This window comes from Plutella xylostella, chromosome 14, assembly GCF_932276165.1.
Source record: "Plutella xylostella chromosome 14, ilPluXylo3.1, whole genome shotgun sequence".
In the NCBI taxonomy this organism is placed as follows: Eukaryota; Metazoa; Arthropoda; class Insecta; order Lepidoptera; family Plutellidae; genus Plutella; species Plutella xylostella.
Genome location: NC_063994.1, coordinates 4,724,435 through 4,745,409, shown reverse-complemented (window position 1 = coordinate 4,745,409; position 20,975 = coordinate 4,724,435). Strand labels below are relative to the sequence as shown.

Below are 20,975 nucleotides of genomic sequence, written 5' to 3'. Positions count from 1 at the left end.
ATAATCAAACTGCCTACCAAATTCTAATGAATAATAATTTGTTCCACCCAGGATGAGATTTTTGTGTCTGACTGAGTCAAAGACCCACTTCGGGTTGCTGAGCCAAAGGATTAAACAAGAAATAATTTGTTCATAAGTTTATAGACTTTCAAAAGTAGGTTTGGAATTGTAGCTTGCAACTACCAACTACGACTGATACATAAGCAATCAAGAATCCGTAAGAAACTTAACTGACCTGCTGACCTCACACATCTGTCAAAAATCGGTCAGATTCAAGTTGGTGGTGGTAATGTAGCTAGACCCATGCTTTCTCACATGCGTACGTCTTTATTTGATCAAATTTGGTTCATCTACATACATATTGATATGTAGTATAAATTTAAAATAACTATGGGTAGTGGTAGGTATTACATTGTTATTAATTCAAGACAAGAACGTATCTAATGAAGTATAAGAAGTTTGTTAAGTAGCCAGGACACATTTATTGAATGCAAAAATATTCTCTGGGTAAAACGGAAAATAATCATAATTAAGAAGGAGTTAGTACGCCCGAGTTACAGGTAGGTAGTACGCCCAGTACAATTTTTTTAAATTAATTATTTAAGAGCTGATAAACCATTTAGGTTTGATTTTTAAACCACTGTGGAAAAAAAATTTGAACAATTTGTACTTTTGACCCAACTAGATTTAAAATTGCAAAAAGGTCCCGTTGAACATGCAGTTTAAAATTAATAAATAAAAACTATACATATAACATAATTTTTAATTAGGTACCTAGTTATAATTTAGGAGAGGAGACAAGAATAATTTGTACCTATACTGTGTCAAGATTTATTAAACCGACCTTGTTCTACGCTATAAGTAATAATAATTGGTCATTAAAACATCACTGTATGTATAATAGGTACCTAGTACTTAGGTACAAAATGATCATAATTAGTTAATCAACATTTTAAGTTAACACGAGTAACAAATGAGGCTTATTACAAAAACAATTCATACTATTCAGCTCCTTATCACGAAATCTACTATAATGATAAGCTTATAAACATTTGAGGAACGGTGGGCAATGTTTATTTTATACAAAGGTAAATAACAAAAGGGACTCAATTACTAAAAAGAACTTTTACATTCAATAAAAACATGAAAATCACATATTTTTTACAATATTTACTTATGTTAAGGATAAGATTGGATATTCCAAGAATTGAGTTAAGACCCACCTTGTAAAGGGACCACTCCTTTTAGTTATTTGGCCAAGTATTTTCTCGACCGTCTTCCTATCGCCTTCACGAGCTGCATCCAATAGCTCTTGGCCTTTTCCCATGATCCATTCAGGTATTGATACAACTCACAAAAACAACACTCAGTCCCATCATTTCATTTTTTACACTAGAATTCACTACACACTACTATTTCATTGATCGCCGACGCCATTTTTAGACGTGAGTGCGCTCTAGCGGTCGACGCGTGACTTAATCGATACTGCCGAGCTCTTTCCTCTTTCCGAACAAACACAAACTTTGGACATCACTGTACATGTTGAGTTTTTTTTCAGAATGAGGCAGCCCCAGTTTTGGAATATATTACTAACTGATTCATAGTAATAAAATCTATTATTTTGGTCATATGAAATGCAAATGTATAAATACTGTGAATAACATTACGTGCTATCGTTCCAAAATATATTTTCTATCTCGCTCACACACTACGTACATTCGCACAACATTCGTTCTCTGCTTCCTTCCTTTCGCTCACTAACTGTGTTGTTTTCGTTCATTCAATTTGGTAGTGGGTGGATTATTGTTGTGATTATTGTTTGTTTGTTTAAAAATGAAGTCGGTGATTATTTAACGAATAGCATAATGTAAGGTGCATAAAAAAGGGAAACATACATTTCATCTAGTTGAGTGATAATTAATAGGAAACGCCAGTTTTATTCACTGAAGCCTACATTTGGCTCTGTCAAACAAACAGCTGATCAAAGTTTTGACAGCTAGAAACACAACAACAAGCGAAAATCAGAAGGAAGGTCGACGTAAATAAATACAAAAATACCGACTAATCGCAATAAAGACATGTGATAATGGTGCCGGATAAATGTTTGTTGTGTTTCGTGTTAGTTTTGTTCAGTGCCGTTGCTGTTGCCACTCAAAGTAAGTAATAAAAAAACTTATAAATAATACGTTTTCCCAGGTAAGATAGTTTGTTCTTATCTGTATGATATTTATGCATTTTCCCTCCCTAGAAGCTCCCTAGCTCTCCAGTGACGTAGGCTATTCAGCTGTAATCATGAGAACCTTTGAGACAGATACAATATGAGGGGAATACTTAACTTAAACTCGTCCATACTTAATTAATTTTTTATCATACTTCATAGAGGTACCTATACATTATTGAAATTCCAATTCCAATCTATATTTTCATACTTTTCAGGAAAAATACATAAATTTTAAGAAAATTTATTAAGTAGTTAGTATTTTTTTCAACATATTATTGATGCTAATATTATGTAACGGTGCTAAAGATCCCGACGACGTGGCGGTGGCAGTGGCAGTATCTAAGCAGATAGATCTGGAAATCTGGAATGTGTGGTTCTTCCCTCACTTGGTTTCGCTCTCCTTCCCTCACTCCGTCGCCAAGCTGCCATAGCATAAATGGAAACAAGTTATGCCATAACAATATGAGTGTCCAGATTTTTTCAAATATCTCAGAAGTCACTTGAATATATCAAATGAATTGTAATATTTGTTTCAGATGCCACCATAACAATGCCACTAAACAAACCAATCACGACAAACAATAAGGAACTATACGGAGACTTTCTGTACGTCAACCAGTCCAGTACTCTACAAGTTAACTTTAGTGCTGTCCCGAAAACAGTATCATTTCTCATATTCCAAGTTCACAGTCACCTGGTTAATGTGACATTGTACAATAATACTCTTACTGCGGGGTCTTATGTTGTTGGCACTAACATTGGACTGTACACTTCTGCTAAAAAGCCTGATACATTCTTTATTTACAATCAAAATGTTGATGATGTTCAAATATATGTGTCTGTACACGGATATAAGATTACAGGTATTTGGTTTTGTTGTTCATTAATAGTTTATAATGCATTGTCTAATAGATTTGCAAGTTTTGCCATACTAAGATTGACTTTATTAATCTTATGTTCCTTAGGTCTTTTGTTCAAAATTCAGCATTAAATTACTCCTCCCTGCCTTCCCTCAAAAGATTATGATTTAACATATAAGTCCATGTCCTTTTTATATTGATTGAAGGTACAGTCATTAAACTGCAAAACCAATATTATAGAGAGGGTAACAATCTATAGTTGCAAATTTATCAATATTGGTTTGTTCAAAAGTTCAACTGAGGTGTTAGGTTATTGTATTGTGAATGTGATAAGAACTTATTATTGCACACATTGCATATAACACATTTTAAAACAGAGGGAGTCATGTTTCACCATTCATATTTTTTGGTAGATAAAGATTTAATATAATCTGTATTGAAATACATTAGTAGGTAACTAATATCAACAGTTCAATTTCAATGTATGTTAAATGAGGCTATATTTCAGATACTTGCTTATAACAGGTTTAATTACTACAAATGAAGTGTTATTTTTATTTTAGACCCAATCCCAGGGGGTTGTAACATGGAATTTCCCATACCGATAGCACCATACCTCCGCATCACTTACAACCGGGAGTATTTCTTTGTTGACGGAGCCGCAGCCAAAGATATAACTGATGTCAACTGCAACAGTGTGAAGGATGTGGAGGTTACTTTCTACAGGGTGTACTTGAAAGAACGGGACTTCAGTCCGGAGGCTTACTTTGCGGGCCTAAAGAGTGTGATGACTTTGGACAATGTGCTTGAAAATGGCGAGGTTGTAAGTAAATTCTAATGTAATGTGGATAGTAGTTACCACAAAAGGAGCCCGTATGGCAATCAATTGTGACGGCGCCCATTTTGCCGATATCATCTTCTAGACTTTACCAATAAAATTGTAAAGGTTCAAATAAACATAATCAAAAAACAGAATCCAAGTTTTTCATAAAAAAATGAGAGCCAAAATCATCGGATGACTTCTATTGGTCCACCTTGTAGTTTCATAAGACCTCAACATACACTCACGTGCAAAGAAATAGTTCTACTTAAAAAATACAGACACCAAATAGCCCCTATTTTTTTTAACATTTAATAGAAAATTTTAATAAAATATTAACGTTTTTAGTTGGTAATATTCTGATTCGTCGTTAAAATAACTTAAAGGAGTTGCATTGTGTCAGGCAAGCGGGACGGTCGGGTCCGCCGGGCGCTCCCGGGCCCCAACACGTGTTGGCCGCTGGCCCTTGCGCACAAAAATCCTTTGTTTTGCGTTGCCTTTTGTTTATCAGTAACCGTTGTACGAAAGCGCCTGAGTCTTTATAAGTTATTAAGTGATGTCTTATTTATTGAAAAAGTTTTGGAATGTGTATACTAGAGTATAACATTACCTAATCTCTTGCCTTGCACCAATAGTCATCTAAACAATGTGTGCGGTTTTAGTGTGTGAGTGAAGTGTTTAAGTAATTATAGTGTGACGCAGCCCCTGTACCTGTACCGACCCTTAAAGGCTTGATAGAAGTTCGCCATCCGCCACCGTCATACCCTAAAGCAACAATCGTCGCGAGAATCTGGTGAGAGAATTCCAATCCCAATCTAGAGACCGGCTGACGCTGCCTCAGTAATACCAACTATCTGCACCACCGTAGTTTGACCATCTAGACCTTAAGGCACTTGGCAGAAGGCAATCAGCATACTTTATCATCCTTCCAAATGCTCCATTTGAAATTAAAAGCCTTTTCTCTCAATGTCCTGAACGAGAGTGGTGGTTACTTCAACTAAGAAAAACGTGGTGATTATAATACATATTTTAAAAGGGTCACAAGAATACATATTGCTTTAATCCAAATAGCAAGGTATCTCCAAATGAATTTACCTTTAGTCAACAACAAAAAACCTCAAATTTCTTTGTTGCATGAACAGTGTACCTAATATCAGTCTGTTATATTTTGAAAAGGATTAAGTAATAATGAAACCAGTGCGTACCCAAAAAATAAAATCTAGCACGGCGCCTCCACCATCCAGCAAATATCAACGATTTTTTTTTAAACTGCAGTTATTAAATTAAAATATCCCCAATTTATTCATTGCATGAACACTAACGTAGGTATCCTATTATACAAACACGTGCAGGGTTTAGGACCATAAAAACTAATATTTTTCCCACAGCAAACGTAATTCTTAAAAATAAGCTCTCTTTCAGCCCAGATTATGTGGATAGTAGTTTTTCATTCTTATTAAAATTATTACTTAATTACGTACTTATTGGGTATTTATGGAAAAATACTTGGCCAACACACAACTGCATAATTACTGAAATCTCAGACTCTTTCTTCTTGGTTTTAATGAGAGACTGATAATACTCGAATAAAAAGAAATATGATTTCGTGATATACATAATTATATCATTATTATGATTGTACTTTTCAAGTTCTTTTAAATTTTATTTAAAATATTGGATTACATAAGTCACGTTATCCAATTTCTGCTTGAAATCATCCTTATCCCTGACCACAGTCCCTCACCACAGATCCCAGAAACAGGCGTGATGTGGTCAATGCGGCGCATGCTGAGCGCCTATGCTGGCACTGGCTCGGCGCTGGTGGGCGTGGCGCGCGCCGCGTCCGGCTACTCGCTGTATGTGCCCGCCGTCACATACGCATGTCGTCCCGAGCTGGGCGATGCTGACTGCGAGCTGCTGGGTGAGTTACCTGAGTGAGATTACTTGCAGTGCGATATTATTACCATTTTGTATAGCCCTACGATAATTGTGACAGCCCTAAAATCAAGTTTACCAGTGTTAAGACACGCAGCGCAACCATATTGGCTGCACTCGATCTATTAAAGACAAAGGTACTTATACAAAAATTTACTCTGTTTGGCTCTTTGGTGACCTGAGACAGAAGGGCTAGTATGGGGCGCATTTAAGACGTGACAAGAGTTTTGTATCGTGCTCACTCACATCGCGCAGCCTCAAGAGCGAGCGCGACGGAGAACTCATGTCACGTCTTAACAGCGACCTGTGCTACAGGGCCAGGTAGCTATAAACTTGTCACAGCTGGGCCACTGCGGGTTGGTGGGTTCACATATCTAGATGTGCTGAATCTAGATATGCAGGTTTCACGATGTTTTCCTTCATCGTAAGAGCGATGGTATACATTGTACTTAAGTTAAAAGAACTCATTGGTACATGCCAGCGCCGGGATTCGAACCCGCATCTCTTGCGTGAGAAGCGGGCGCTTACCGACTGAGCTACCTACCAACGCTCTCCGGTGATGACTCTTAATAACAATGTTTTGTTTAGATAACGCCCTTCCTCAGCAACAGCGAACGTTTACTAATTAATGACAATGATAAATAATTACCTACACATCACAATAGCATTATGTTCCTCTTAAGCAGCTGATGACTTACAATTACCTACTCACAATTAATTTCAAAAGAAAGGATGCTCACTGAAAATGACACTCGCGCGCAGGCCCTAGTTCAAACAAATTATTACAGGTAGGTATATGAGATTTTAGGGCCAGCGCGAGGGTGCCATTTTCTTCAGCGGTTCGGCCTGTCCTTACGCTAGGAATATATAAATCAATGCCTACTCATCACAATAACACTATGTCACTCTTTAGCAGCTGATGACTTACACTTTCCCTCATCACAATAAAATTGTCATACATGTATTAAATGTAAGTAAGTGTATTCTAGGTGTTTATAGGTATTTTAACAAATTATCTTTTTCCTCTCGGTTAATCGCACTACCTATCACTTTCTCCACAACGCCCAAGTAAGTTCGCCTATGTACCTACATATTTATTAATAATAATTGTCCTGTCCAGATGACGTGCTCTCCCAGATGATATGCGCGGCCCTTCTGTTCGTGGGGCTGTTCGTCTGCTACTTCGGACACCGGTTCTTCAAGACGGAGATGTTCCTCATAGGGATGGCCTCTGGTGCCCTCGTCACGTACATCATCATCGCGATTATTGCGGATTTGGAGCGGCCTGGTATGTATTCACATGAATTTACAAAACACTTAAGCTGGCCTAGGATTTGTCACCGTGGTGAAAGGATTAGCCAATCAGCTGACTGCCCAGCTATACATCGGTAAGTATGTAAATAACTATATTCATTTTAAAAAAATGACGAGGATAGAAGATTATGTCTAAACTATGTTTCATCCAAATCGTTTCAGCCGTTCTGCCCAGTAGTTATCTACTATCGGAAACTTTAAAGTTAATTAGTCATTACCAAGTAAATAAAATAGTAATAGGTACTCATTTAAACACGTACAACAACAGAAATATCATACCCTAGTATTGTCCGTATCTGTCACACCTATAAAACAAGTGCCAACACACTTGTTAACCTATACCCTGACCGACATTGTAAATATGTACTTAAGTATATCACAAATGTGAGTCACCAACTCAACAGGCCTTTCCCGAAAGGTACAATGACAGCAGCATATTACATATTAAAAGGTTCTAAGAAACGACCGTCTTTCCTGGCCCTAATTGTTTGATGACCTTACATTTGCTTGCGTGTGGTAGTGATGTAACGAATATTCACATTCGCATCCGCGAATATTCGCACATTTTTGGATATTCGCATTCGCATTCGCATTCGCAAAATTTTGTGCGAATGTCTTGCAAATATCAGTACTTATTAGAAAAAAGTATTTTAAAATTATGCTAGGTTAACAAAATCAAAATCCATTCGTCTAGAACCTTTTATTACAAGTTACCCTCTTAATCTCATTACCTTTATCATTTGGTATTTATTTAATTATTTTTTTGGGCAATGAAACTTTAGAAATAGTTAATACAAGGTGGGCCAAAAGTAATCACCCTATTGGAAGTTGCTCTCATTTGTACAAATGGACGCTAATTTCAAATTTGTTTTGATATTCGTGGACTAGACAAATGCAGAATACAAGTTCAGAGGCCATAGAGTGATATACTCCCCAAGATCGCAGAATAATTGTGTATACTTACTTCAGTTTTCGGGAAGCCTTTTTTTCGTTTTATCTGTCCTTTTTCCCTGCTATATCGCCCGATTTTGCCGTTTGTGACGGTTTTGAGGGGTTTCTTTGAAGACCCGTTTTTATGTGAATGATCCCGTGTCTCTGGAAGCCCTTGTGCGAGAATCTCTTGCCCGAAGTTCTCGCTGGAGTGATGAGAAATGCCACAAAAGGAGCCCGTATGGCAATCAATTGTGACGGCGCCCATTTTGCCGATATCATCTTCTAGACTTTACCAATAAAATTGTAAAGGTTCAAATAAACATAATCAAAAAACAGAATCCAAGTTTTTCATAAAAAAATGAGAGCCAAAATCATCGGATGACTTCTATTGGTCCACCTTGTAGTTTCATAAGACCTCAACATACACTCACGTGCAAAGAAATAGTTCTACTTAAAAAATACAGACACCAAATAGCCCCTATTTTTTTTAACATTTAATAGAAAATTTTAATAAAATATTAACGTTTTTAGTTGGTAATATTCTGATTCGTCGTTAAAATAACTTAAAGGAGTTGCATTGTGTCAGGCAAGCGGGACGGTCGGGTCCGCCGGGCGCTCCCGGGCCCCAACACGTGTTGGCCGCTGGCCCTTGCGCACAAAAATCCTTTGTTTTGCGTTGCCTTTTGTTTATCAGTAACCGTTGTACGAAAGCGCCTGAGTCTTTATAAGTTATTAAGTGATGTCTTATTTATTGAAAAAGTTTTGGAATGTGTATACTAGAGTATAACATTACCTAATCTCTTGCCTTGCACCAATAGTCATCTAAACAATGTGTGCGGTTTTAGTGTGTGAGTGAAGTGTATAAGTAATTATAGTGTGACGCAGCCCCTGTACCTGTACCGACCCTTAAAGGCTTGATAGAAGTTCGCCATCCGCCACCGTCATACCCTAAAGCAACAATCGTCGCGAGAATCTGGTGAGAGAATTCCAATCCCAATCTAGAGACCGGCTGACGCTGCCTCAGTAATACCAACTATCTGCACCACCGTAGTTTGACCATCTAGACCTTAAGGCACTTGGCAGAAGGCAATCAGCATACTTTATCATCCTTCCAAATGCTCCATTTGAAATTAAAAGCCTTTTCTCTCAATGTCCTGAACGAGAGTGGTGGTTACTTCAACTAAGAAAAACGTGGTGATTATAATACATATTTTAAAAGGGTCACAAGAATACATATTGCTTTAATCCAAATAGCAAGGTATCTCCAAATGAATTTACCTTTAGTCAACAACAAAAAACCTCAAATTTCTTTGTTGCATGAACAGTGTACCTAATATCAGTCTGTTATATTTTGAAAAGGATTAAGTAATAATGAAACCAGTGCGTACCCAAAAAATAAAATCTAGCACGGCGCCTCCACCATCCAGCAAATATCAACGATTTTTTTTTAAACTGCAGTTATTAAATTAAAATATCCCCAATTTATTCATTGCATGAACACTAACGTAGGTATCCTATTATACAAACACGTGCAGGGTTTAGGACCATAAAAACTAATATTTTTCCCACAGCAAACGTAATTCTTAAAAATAAGCTCTCTTTCAGCCCAGATTAGGTATTTTCTTTACAAAAACCCCGGCAGTAGACCCATTGCGCTAAAAGAAACAGAACATCTGCAAGCCATAAAATAGACCCAAAATGAAACAATGGGGTTAAAGTAGACAAAGCCAAAGTTGGTTAAAAAAATCCCACATTGCAACAACGATACTTTGAAATAGAAAATAACAAAAATGTTATAGAAAGAAACTGTACCCCTAAAACAATAGCTCACCGAATAGTTTAATGGAATTCTTTAAAGTTTTTTTTCTTTTGACCACTTGGTATATTATGGAGAGATGTAGCTGTCTACATCAACGAACGCTATTCAAAGGAAACTGTAAAACGAACACAGGATAAAATACAATAAAATCATTATAGCAACTATAGCTAATATGCAACCGCTGCATGCATATGAACAAGCTAGAACTGAATCATAAATAGAAATAAACATCAATCTATTTTCAATCAACTATCACCACCATTCGAAGACGCACAAACACAGAATAAGTATCATCAATCCCGTAAACTACCCACCCCAGAAGCCACAGACGCAAGGCATAGGAACGCTAGATGAATCTACATCCACATGACTGCAGTATCAGACACAGGAACACTTCAGCCACCCACAGTCACACACTACAGCATCAGCACAGGACCACTACATCATCAGCACGGGACAACTACAACATCAGCACAGGACCACTGCATCATCAGCACAGGACCACTGCATCATCAGCACAGGACAAAATCAGCATCAGCACAGGACCATTGCATCATCAGCACAGGACCACTACATCATCAGCACAGGACAAAATCAGCATCAGCACAGGACCATTGCATCATCAGCACAGGACCACTGCATCATCAGCACAGGACAAATTCAGCATCAGCACAGGACCATTGCATCATCAGCACAGGACCACTGCATCATCAGCACAGGACAAATTCAGCATCAGCACAGGACCATTGCATCATCAGCACAGGACCACTGCATCATCAGCACAGGACAGGACCACTGCAGCATCAGCACAGGACAGGACAACTGCAGCATCAGTACAGGACAACATCAGAAACAGCACAGGACCACGGCAGCATCAGCACAGGCAACACCAGCATCAGCACAGGACCACTGCATCATCAGCACAGGACCACTGCAGCATCAGTACAGGACAACATCAGAAACAGCACAGGACCACTGCAGCATCAGCACAGGCAACACCAGCATCAGCACAGGACCACTGCATCATCAGTACAGGACAACTGCAGCATCAGCACAGGACAACATCAGCATCAGCACAGGACAACATCAGCAACAGCACAGGACCACTGCAGCATCAGTACAGGACAACATCAGAAACAGCACAGGACCACTGCAGCATCAGCACAGGCAACACCAGCATCAGCACAGGACCACTGCATCATCAGCACAGGACCACTGCATCATCAGTACAGGACAACATCAGAAACAGCACAGGACCACTGCAGCATCAGCACAGGCAACATCAGCAACAGCACAGGACCACTGCATCATCAGCACAGGACAACTGCAGCATCAGCACAGGACAACATCAGCATCAGCACAGGACAACATCAGCAACAGCACAGGACCACTGCAGCATCAGCACAGGACAACATCAGCAACAGCACAGGACCACTGCAGCATCAGCACAGGACCACTGCAGCATCAGTACAGGACCACTGCGAGCCACGAGTAAGCCACAGATGGCCACAGATACGCTCTCCAAAAACCTTATTCCTTACCTGTACCTACTCTTCCTATATTGGCTTTTAAGGGTGCATACTCGGTCGATTATACTCACTTTCCCAACCTGTCCCTGAGCGTGTGTTCCCCCTCCTTTAAAAATATTCTGTGCTACCCAGTGGGCCTGGCGTATCCAGGATGCAGGGTAAAACCTGGCTGGGATAGTGCAATTCAATCAATCAATCAAATCGTCGTTAAAATAACTTAAAAATTGCAGAAGTCGTCATTAAGTATTTTTTTTGCGCTTATGAGTAATTTGGTGTTTTTCTTAATGCATCATTTTCATTGTCCGTGAGTGTACATAAAAAAAAGCGTATTTTGACAGTATAGTGTCAGAGCAAGACAGCCATACATTTAAATACGTTTTTCGTTTTTCGTGTAAATCGTCCTCAGAAACTGCACACAGTCGCAATGTTACGGAGCTAAATAACGTTTAAAAAAAAATTGCGTCTAGTATTGTTTAGTCTGATTCGGAATGCGCCTAGACCGGAACGTACCTCGTTCAGTACGAGACTACCACCAAACCATACAAATAACGCCAAATTTGAACACAAACTGAATATTCGCATTCGCATTCGCGAATGTCGATTTCAGATATTCGCATTCGCGAATGTCCAAAAACGCACATTCGTTGCATCACTAGCGTGTGGGCATTGCGTTTGTTTAACTGTGATAAATGTATTAGTTTAGGTGGTATGTCATCACGTTGAATATAAATTGGTGCTTTTGTATTTTTATTTAGGACACCACTGATTTGGAGACTACTAAATACTAGTGGTTGGATGAGGAAAGCCGAGGACTGCTGAGTTTCGTATGTCATAAATTACTCCTTGAGTGTGGCATTATATCCAGCAGTGGACGCTGATTTTATGTAGCTGTGGATTATATTGTTCATCAACCATTAATTGACAACGGTACCAGATCGCGCTATGATTGACCAATGTGTTGTTCAACACAAAAAGCACAGCCCCCTATCGGGAACTTGTTTTGAGAAAGAATTTCGGATTGTATGAATTTGACAGTAATTAGGTACTGTTAAATTGTACTGTGTTTTGATATACCCCCTGATACGAAACGTCATTCTTTCTTTCCTATAGCTCTAGTGGGAGCGTCGCTCCTCTCAGGGATGTTCTTCGGGGCCATCTGGCTGGTGTTCTGGTGGTTCTACGGCATCCCGGTGTTCGCTGTTCTGCTGTCCACGCTGAACCTCGGCTTCTTGATCTATTCTGCCTTGAGCCGGGGTCGAATCCCGGACCTTAACTGACCACTACACCATACGATCGTTGATGATGTCATCAGGCATAAACCGACTACGTAAAATACTTTAGTGGTGTGGAGACAGCGACTAGACAAACGTAGTTTAGGACGCCCTTCGGCTAGATGGGTTGACGACTTGTGAAAGGTGGCTGGTTATGATAGGATGCGGAAAGCTATAAGATCGCATTAAGTGGCGTGCTTTGGAAGAGGCCTATGTCCAGCAGTGGACTGCTATAGGCTGATGATGGAACTCCTAATTGCGGTGTGTCAACACAAAAACCAATGCTACAAAACTTCACTCATTCTTTCCTTCTCTCTTTCCTAGCTCTAGTGGGAGCGTCGCTCCTCTCCGGCGTATTCTTCGGGGCCATCTGGCTGGTGTTCTGGTGGTTCTACGGCATCCCAGTGTTCGCTGTTCTGTTGTCCACGCTCAACCTCGGCTTCTTGATCGCCGCCATTGTGTATTACCGGTTGCCTGGTGAGTTTGATTGGTTGTTGATAGTTTTGAGGTGGATTTGTGCCTGCATGTAACAGGTTTTAGGTGAAAGAGAGAACAAAAGTATCTGACCTAAAGAGCTTTGAGTACAATCTTTATGAAAATAATGGGCGAATTGGATCCACTGCCCACACCTTTACAATTGGATGAAATATATAACAACAAATGTACTTAATTAGTATTATAATCACAGTGTTTACTAATGTTTTTGCTTTAGCTGAGCTATAAAATATAAGACACTACACATAAAATACATGCAGTAAGAACATTGAAGACTTTCCTCTAGTTTAAAGCACACTTTAAATTATTTCTATCTTAACATTAACATTCTTTTTCAGGTGGCAATGAAATCCTAGAGCAAGACTTCAATTTCTGGACAGTGTTCATATTCATAATGACACTCACATCAGTCACATTAATATCTATAACCTTCCTATCCAACTTGCTATGCTGTTGCATACTGGGAGCGTATGCGATTATTTACCCTATAGACTTCTATATAGGGGGCAATTTGAAGTACATTATTATAAATACTTTGAGGAGAGCAACGGTTCCGAAGTTCAATTATGCTGTGTTGTCCCCACCGTTTCAGCTCAATGGTAAGTTTTTATACCTAAATAATAATATTTTTCCCGGATTCGATTAAAAAAGTAATCGAGAAGAAGATACATTTAGCATTATTTCAACATCCAAACAATATTGTTGCTAAAACTACATGCGTAGGCGCATATTGACATATTTCATTTCTCGTGGGAACTGCTTTAGCGTCCGTTCAAATGGGAAAAGTATGAAGTGGTAACAAAACAATATTATAGTCATCATGAGCCGTCTATTGCCACTGTTGGGTATAAGTACGCCTCCTTTTGTGTACGCCAACTTTTTCGATCCTGTGCTGCTCTTTTATACAGACTACATACGTCCAAACATCCACATATTCCCATCATTTCTAAAACGGTCTTCTTCCACGCAACCCTCTTAACCCCTGGCAAATATTCCAGAGGCGCTACTAACCCTGCTCTGGGTGGCTCTAGCCGCGACTGGGTTCCTCTAACAGCACTATAAGAGTATACCAGAAGGTGGTATAATCTTATAAGCTACCACTTCTCGTTAGAGAATTCCTTATGTTCCTTGGCTACCAGCTATCATTCAACCCTCCAAATACCCACCTCGTATTCCAGACGCGCCCCTAACCCTGCTCTGGGTGGCTCTAGCAGCCACAGGGTTCCTGTACCAGCACTACCGCCACCGCGGCCGCCACCCATTGCTAGTCATTGTGGGCTTGATAGGTTGTGGTTTTTAGGGTCTTCCTTCTTACCTGTATAAGCCATTGCGGACCCATCAGGGTTGTGATGATGAGGGTCACCTTCTGATCTCTAAAAGCTTCCCGCTTCCATTCAACCCTTCCAGCCAGACACGACCAGCAGCCTTTTAACCCTTTAAACACCCACCTCGTATTCCAGACGCCCTGCTAACCCTGCTCTGGGTGGCTCTGGCCGCGACCGGGTTCCTGTACCAGCACTACCGTCACCGCGGCCGCCCGCCCTTCCCGCCGCCGCCGCGCAGCATCAGCCCTAGGATGCCCGAGGGTCCTACGGTGTATGGAGTGTGGACTGGGTGAGTTTGTCTATACCTTGTCAAATATAGCATATACCCTATGACAGCTGTCAAATGTATAGATTTTATACATTATTTGTAGGTTTTCAAGGGAATACAAACTTTATTCACCAGAAATAAGGATCGGTCCAACGTAATAGGCTGTAACAGCATGCGGATTTGATCACGAGACGCGGGAAAATGGCGGCCATCCAACGTGCATGATGAAATCCGCGTGCTGTTAAAAACAGCCATAGGGCTCAATGCTATATTTTTCAAAGTATAAGGTCTAGATAATTATGGCTTAAGACAGAGACTTATCTGCTTCTTCTGCACTGGTCTACCGTTTGTCTCCGTTGTTAGTCGCTGAAAGCCTAAGTACCTAACCCTGGCTGGACACTTACGCCAGGCGTATACAGCGTGTCCAGTAAGTTGCTTGACAAACTGCACGGGGTGGGCTGCCTAGGTCTAAACAGACAAACAAAAAGTATGTTCCGCAAAAATCTGTGGTTCTCAAGTTAAATTAATCATCTCTAATCATGAGTAAATTATTAAATTCAACATTCCCAGTTAGCAACCATTTTATTTTTATTTCCCAACACGATGAGTACTTAAACCACTGTTTCTCAACTTCCAGCTACCCTCAGCGAGTGATCACAGTGACTCCTCAACCAGTGAACATCAGGATAGAGGAACCGGCCCGCACCACGGAAAGAACGCCTCTACTGGCCTAGACATAAGGAATATATTGGTATGATGTTTCATATAATAAGTCGACCTTATATGAAAGCCTCTACAGGGGCTAGACATAAGGAATATATTGGTATGATGATTAAAGTAATAAGTCTTCCTTAAATGATTTCATGGGAATATCAAATGTCTCGTTAAGTTATGTTTAGTTTTGTAGGAGTAAAGTATACTCTAGCGTCTCAAAAGACTTTGGATATTACAGGTAGTGAAGACGTTGATTTTTTATGCGTTTGTTGAATTTATCAAAAAAATATATTAATTATAAGTAATACTGGCACAAAACTTATATCATAAGTTACTAGCTAGTAAGTACCTTCTCAAAATAAACCTATCATCAGAAATATAAATGTTAACGTTATAAACATACGTTAAATATACGTTATTAATAATTCATAGTCTATGCTCTCTTTACTGTTAAACTATTTGTTTTTGTTTTGACTCAATATTTACTATTTTATATACACTTACAGTGTTTAATACAGTTTTATTAAATAAATAATCATCGAAATTCGCTATCGCTTTATACGTTTGTTAAATAAATATTCAAAACCCTTTTTATAAACTAGAAATAACTACATTACTTAATATTAATAGTTCTTAACTATAGTCGCCATCACAGTTTTCAAACCCCTGAGCCAAAACTTATAAGACTGTAAATGTGATAGTCTAGTAGTAATAGGTATTCTTAAGTCAACTATGTAAAGGTATAGTTATTTTATTACTTCCCCAATAAATCATTTCAATCATATTGAAACTAAAGTATTTTATTTCGATAACATAATAATGTGAATCTTAATAAACATAGTAAAATACTTACCACCGCATACGTCGTCCGTGTGTATAGGCTAGACATAAATTTAAATGCCTTCTTATAATAAAAATAAAACATACATTTACACCATGCCAGCTATAAATAAACTTTTACTTCAATAGTTTTGCATGTGAAAAGGGAACAGTGTAAGTATTGTGAAGTAATCGCAACAGACATACTCTCAGAATAGCGTGAATAATCCCAACAAGTGTATCTGTCAGTTGCTATACAGGGTGTGCGTTTTTGAGGCGGGCCATTGTTGCACAAAGTTGTGCGAATATACAGGGGTGACTTAAATTGCGGGAAATTTAAATTACTTGTGAAAATGATTGCCATGCGTTTTGTAATGTTTATTAAATTCGGAGGTCCACTGTGAAAGAACTTTTAAATGAATATTTTTTACTTTTTCATAATTGAATTTAGCTACAATAAATTTTAGGTGTAAAAATTATTTTTAACTCATATGAAATACTGGATTTGAAATAAAAAACCGATTCGTTGATTCAAATCTGCTTTGCTACTGCGAATACTTACCGTAATAACCTCGCCAATATTTTATTTAAAATCGTTTTTTCACTTTAAAACACTCTGTATAGAGTTAGGTCCGCTCTCCCCCATTCCATAGCTTAGATAACTATAATGCCTACAACACAACACATTTAATCCCATCCCATTGTACTGTCCCACCCCTGCTTCTATAAGGGAACGGACCCCTCGCACGAAAGCCAAAGGACCATCACACAAAATTAATATGTACCGCCCAAATACAGTTAACAGCATAATTTCTAATACCCATCCATATGACGCTAGCGTTTTTGCAAATCCAAATCTTATTACAACAGGATAAGAACCAAGGATTAAGGGAAATACGCAATTGCATTTATATTTTATTTGCCGATGACTGGAGGGTGGCAATAAGTAACTTTAAGTTTACGGAATAGAAGTTTTTTTCCGCTGCAGTCAGCGCCATCTGTTGGGTGACGGTTATTATTAATATTATTACTGAATTGAACTTTATTAGACCATTGTTAAATTATTTGACACACTCGAGTGTTGTGTCCATACATCATTTTAATTGATCATAACTGTTTGTTTGGGGTGGATATTATATGTTTTTCTTTGCACAATATTTTTGTGTCAAAATATTAGCTACAAAACTTATGCTAGGAAGGTACTTTGGGAAGATTAAAAAACGAGAAAATGTAATGGTTAATGCAATATTTATTAATAAATTTCACTGTAATTCTTCCTCCTCTATATGCACTTAAAATTTAGTAATAATTTAATTTACAATTATGCTTAAAAATACATTACATATACAATTTCTCGCAACCTTAAACCTATACCTCTGTATTGCATTGTATAGTTTATTTACTTAAATGAAAATGTACAGTTTTTGTTGTGTTTTACTTACAGTTGTTAAGTTTGTGCTGATCAGAGTTATGAGCACCATTTGATAGATGATATAAGTGAGAAATTTATAAAGTATTATTACTGTTATTACATTATTACTGTAGGTAGGTTCACATTTTGTACATGCAACTGGGTTTAAGTAGTTTTTTTTTACAAATTAACTGCAATGTCCGTCAGGTATTGTAGAAGTGATACATTTCCACAGTAGGTAAGAAATAAAATGTCTATTCTAATATCCAATCACAGCAATATTGATCTTACTTATCTTGTTAGAAATAGAACTAATAAATATACACAAGTGAGTTAGTAATAAATGAATATCCTCAACCCCTAGAGAAACTGTAATTGAATCAACACTTTACGTACAATTCTTACAACATTCATATTACTTTATACAAGATAAATACAATTATCGTTAGTTTGTATGACAATTTGTCGCGAGGGTGCAAGCAATCGACGTAACGACTGTGCAATGTTAGCTATAATGAACTGCACCCCCACACATAACATCAAACAAATAAAAAGGGTTTGCACGTAAAAGGCGAAACCGTTTTTATTTGAACAAACTCTTTCATTGGCACAATTTGACACTCAAACCATCGAGCCGGTAGTTTCGCTACCCGACGCAAGATGGCGCTATTTACACTTTGATTTGTTACCTAGCTTATTTACTTACAAATTACTTTTGAACATCTCAGTTGCTTAACTTTAGTATTAAATCGAACAACGGAAACTATGTTACAAAACTAAACTGCACCATAAATATTGAGAGCAGAGATTCTCTGCGAAACTTAAACCACACACACTTTTGTTTAATTCGAGTTAGATTTCAATTTGGTTCGAGTGAGTCCGAGGGATTACGAGGCTGAGTTGTTCTCAGTGGTCATTTCCGCCGCGAGGGCGCTAGCGTCGTGGCCCGCCGTCATGTTGAGCGCACTCATCGACAAGTCGGCGTAGTTGTGCGGCATTTCTCCGCTAGGTGGCGACTCGGTGTTCGGGTTTTCCGGCATCGAGAGCAGTCGATGGGGAAACCCGAAAAGCTGCGATCACTGGAGCCTCCCCCAGTAGTTACTGGCGAGGTCTGGCCCCTGCGACGGTATTTGAACTGGCACGCTGACGCCCGCCGATATTACACCTACGACACAAAGGGTGGGGTAAATAAAATAAAAAAGCAAAAAGAGACAATGGCTCGAAGTTTAAAGTTTTACAGTTGGGGCGATCGGTATCGGGCGGGGAATTTTTGCCAGTAATTTGAGTGGCCGGCGTTTTGTAACATTTAGAAACAGCAGTTACAGTTTTACGTCAATTTGATTGTGGATGGAAGGCTACTTAAATTGAAGGCCGGTAAACCATGATACGGGGAAGGCAGTGCTTCAAGAATAGACGCAGATTCTGAGCACTAAGTTCACTTCGAACTGCTATCGAAGCAATATCGATACACTAGAACATCGATGCGTGTACTAATTGTATCCTAAACACATGCTAACTCAAATCCTGAAACCTATTAACATTTCGTATCGTATCGGCCGCCATCTGTCTAATAGGATTCCAATTAGGGTTCCGTTTATTACACACAATCGAGTTATCGGAACGCTCAACCTGTGCCGCTTATCGCCGCATTTCCAACCCTATGTCCAGGGCAGCAAAGCGTTACGTTAAATTTGACGCCTGAATTCACGCTTGTTGAGGGAAATTGGACTTGAAGGCGGCGAGATAGGGTGGTAAATAAGGTTGAATATTGTGTGTTCGTCATAAAGCTATCGGCACTCCTATGAATGACGTCTGCCCGTATTACGGGGAGGTTGGGGCGAATAGGATGTAGGCAGTTTGGGTTTTTTACAAAATGGCGGACCTGAAAGGAAATATCGCTACCCGTCATTCTTTTATTGATCTCCTATTTACAACAGAACATTATGTTTTACCTCCAATATTATTCAAAAGAAAAGCCGGAAAATATTTTAAGTACCTTCCTATCTGCTTCCTCCCTATAACTTCAGTGTACAATAAAAGTAAATACATGTTCCTTTATAAATAGGAAGTCGTCTATAAAACGTTGATTACCACATCGCTCCCGCCGCGGGCGTCCCCATGGCGTGCGCAGTGTCGATAACAGCCCCGCACCAGAGAGCCCGTCTACATTCATTACCCGTTATTATCGAACGTAAACACTCCTTGGAGGCTGCACTCAATGGACTGTGTCTATGGTCGTTCGTCTATGGTTTTATACTGTGTTTATGGTCGGAAGCTCGTTGGTTTACGCGGGAATTTTTGTTTCCGTCAAAAATACTCTGATATTTAATTGTTTGTTATTTGCAAGCTTGGGTTTTTAGGGTATCACCTTTAGGCAATAACCTCTGGTGCATACTTGGTGGTTGGTAGTGGCTTATGCAAACAGCATTAGCGCATTCCTCGTCCATTTCTTGAAGCCACAAATCCATTACAGACGCAAAACAAACGAAAAGCCTCGCTGCCGCCGCTGTACTTATGCAAGTACTACAACAATTCATGAAAGAGCCGAGTGAAAATGCGAAAAGTGGAACAAATCCGCATTATTTAATACCGCGGGAAGCTGGAAATGCACCCGTCGAAAGCTACGAAAAGAGTAAATGAAACGCGAGCGTACATTTTGAATGAAAAACTCTTTTGTTCGCATCAGAACTGGAAACTCCGGACAATGGCGGCGTGGCCCGAAACAAACAATAATTCATTCCTTCCCCACCACCTACGGCTAAAAATGTCGGCCCTGTGATATATAATATCAAATGGAAAAGTTACGGCCTTTTAAAACAATGAGAACTCACGGTTTATTCTTTTTCGGGAATAATAAATCTCCGATTTTTTGCCGCGCTTTTTCGCATTTACAAAAATGAAAGTTGCTTGGCTGTTGGCTGTGTTGCCATTGCGCCAAAGTTTTTTATTTTTATTACCAGCCAGCGCAAAAAGTGTTTATATTTAAAATCAATTTAGAATCCATTCTGTGAGATACACAGACAAGCGTAAATCCAATCCGGGCATAGACTTCAATTTTCCATTTCTGTCTTTTTTTTTTCTCCCGGCCCAGACGCCCTTAGCTCTTGAGGGCAGCATTTTTTTACATTTGATCATTATGTCGGTAAATATTTTCTAGGTACTTTTGATTTTCTGCTTTTGAACCGTTTCTTTGTACCTAACTTTACATTTGAATCCTTTGTGAGTTTAGATCAAAGAGTGT

The 20,975-nt window shown here is 39.0% G+C and overlaps 3 protein-coding genes across 6 annotated transcripts in view; 1 reads left to right on the top strand and 2 right to left on the bottom strand.

The window, feature by feature from the left end:
* Positions 1-1,663, bottom strand: part of LOC119690311 (ankyrin repeat and sterile alpha motif domain-containing protein 1B) — an 88,608-nt gene extending 86,945 nt beyond the window's left edge. The window contains exon 1 of the mRNA XM_048625430.1: positions 1,224-1,663. Within this exon, the coding sequence (XP_048481387.1) occupies positions 1,224-1,327 (104 nt within the window). The 5' untranslated portion in view covers positions 1,328-1,663. The remainder of the gene's footprint in view (positions 1-1,223) is intronic.
* An 88-nt stretch (positions 1,664-1,751) lies between these two features.
* On the top strand, positions 1,752-15,905 carry LOC105387570 (transmembrane 7 superfamily member 3). Its single transcript, XM_048625432.1, has 9 exons — positions 1,752-2,156; positions 2,758-3,084; positions 3,645-3,904; positions 5,651-5,822; positions 6,957-7,124; positions 13,027-13,179; positions 13,536-13,796; positions 14,658-14,811; positions 15,428-15,905. Exons 1-9 carry the CDS (start codon positions 2,087-2,089, stop codon positions 15,522-15,524), a joined length of 1,662 nt encoding a protein of 553 aa, XP_048481389.1. The 5' UTR covers positions 1,752-2,086; the 3' UTR covers positions 15,525-15,905.
* Positions 15,906-17,564: 1,659 nt separating this feature from the next.
* Positions 17,565-20,975, bottom strand: part of LOC105387567 (paired box protein Pax-6) — a 45,291-nt gene continuing 41,880 nt past the window's right edge. For all 4 annotated transcript variants that reach the window (XM_011558307.3, XM_011558308.3, XM_048625437.1 and 1 more), the window contains exon 10: positions 17,565-18,899. In XM_011558307.3, coding sequence (XP_011556609.2) covers positions 18,811-18,899 — 89 coding nt within the window. In that variant the 3' untranslated portion in view covers positions 17,565-18,810. The remainder of the gene's footprint in view (positions 18,900-20,975) is intronic.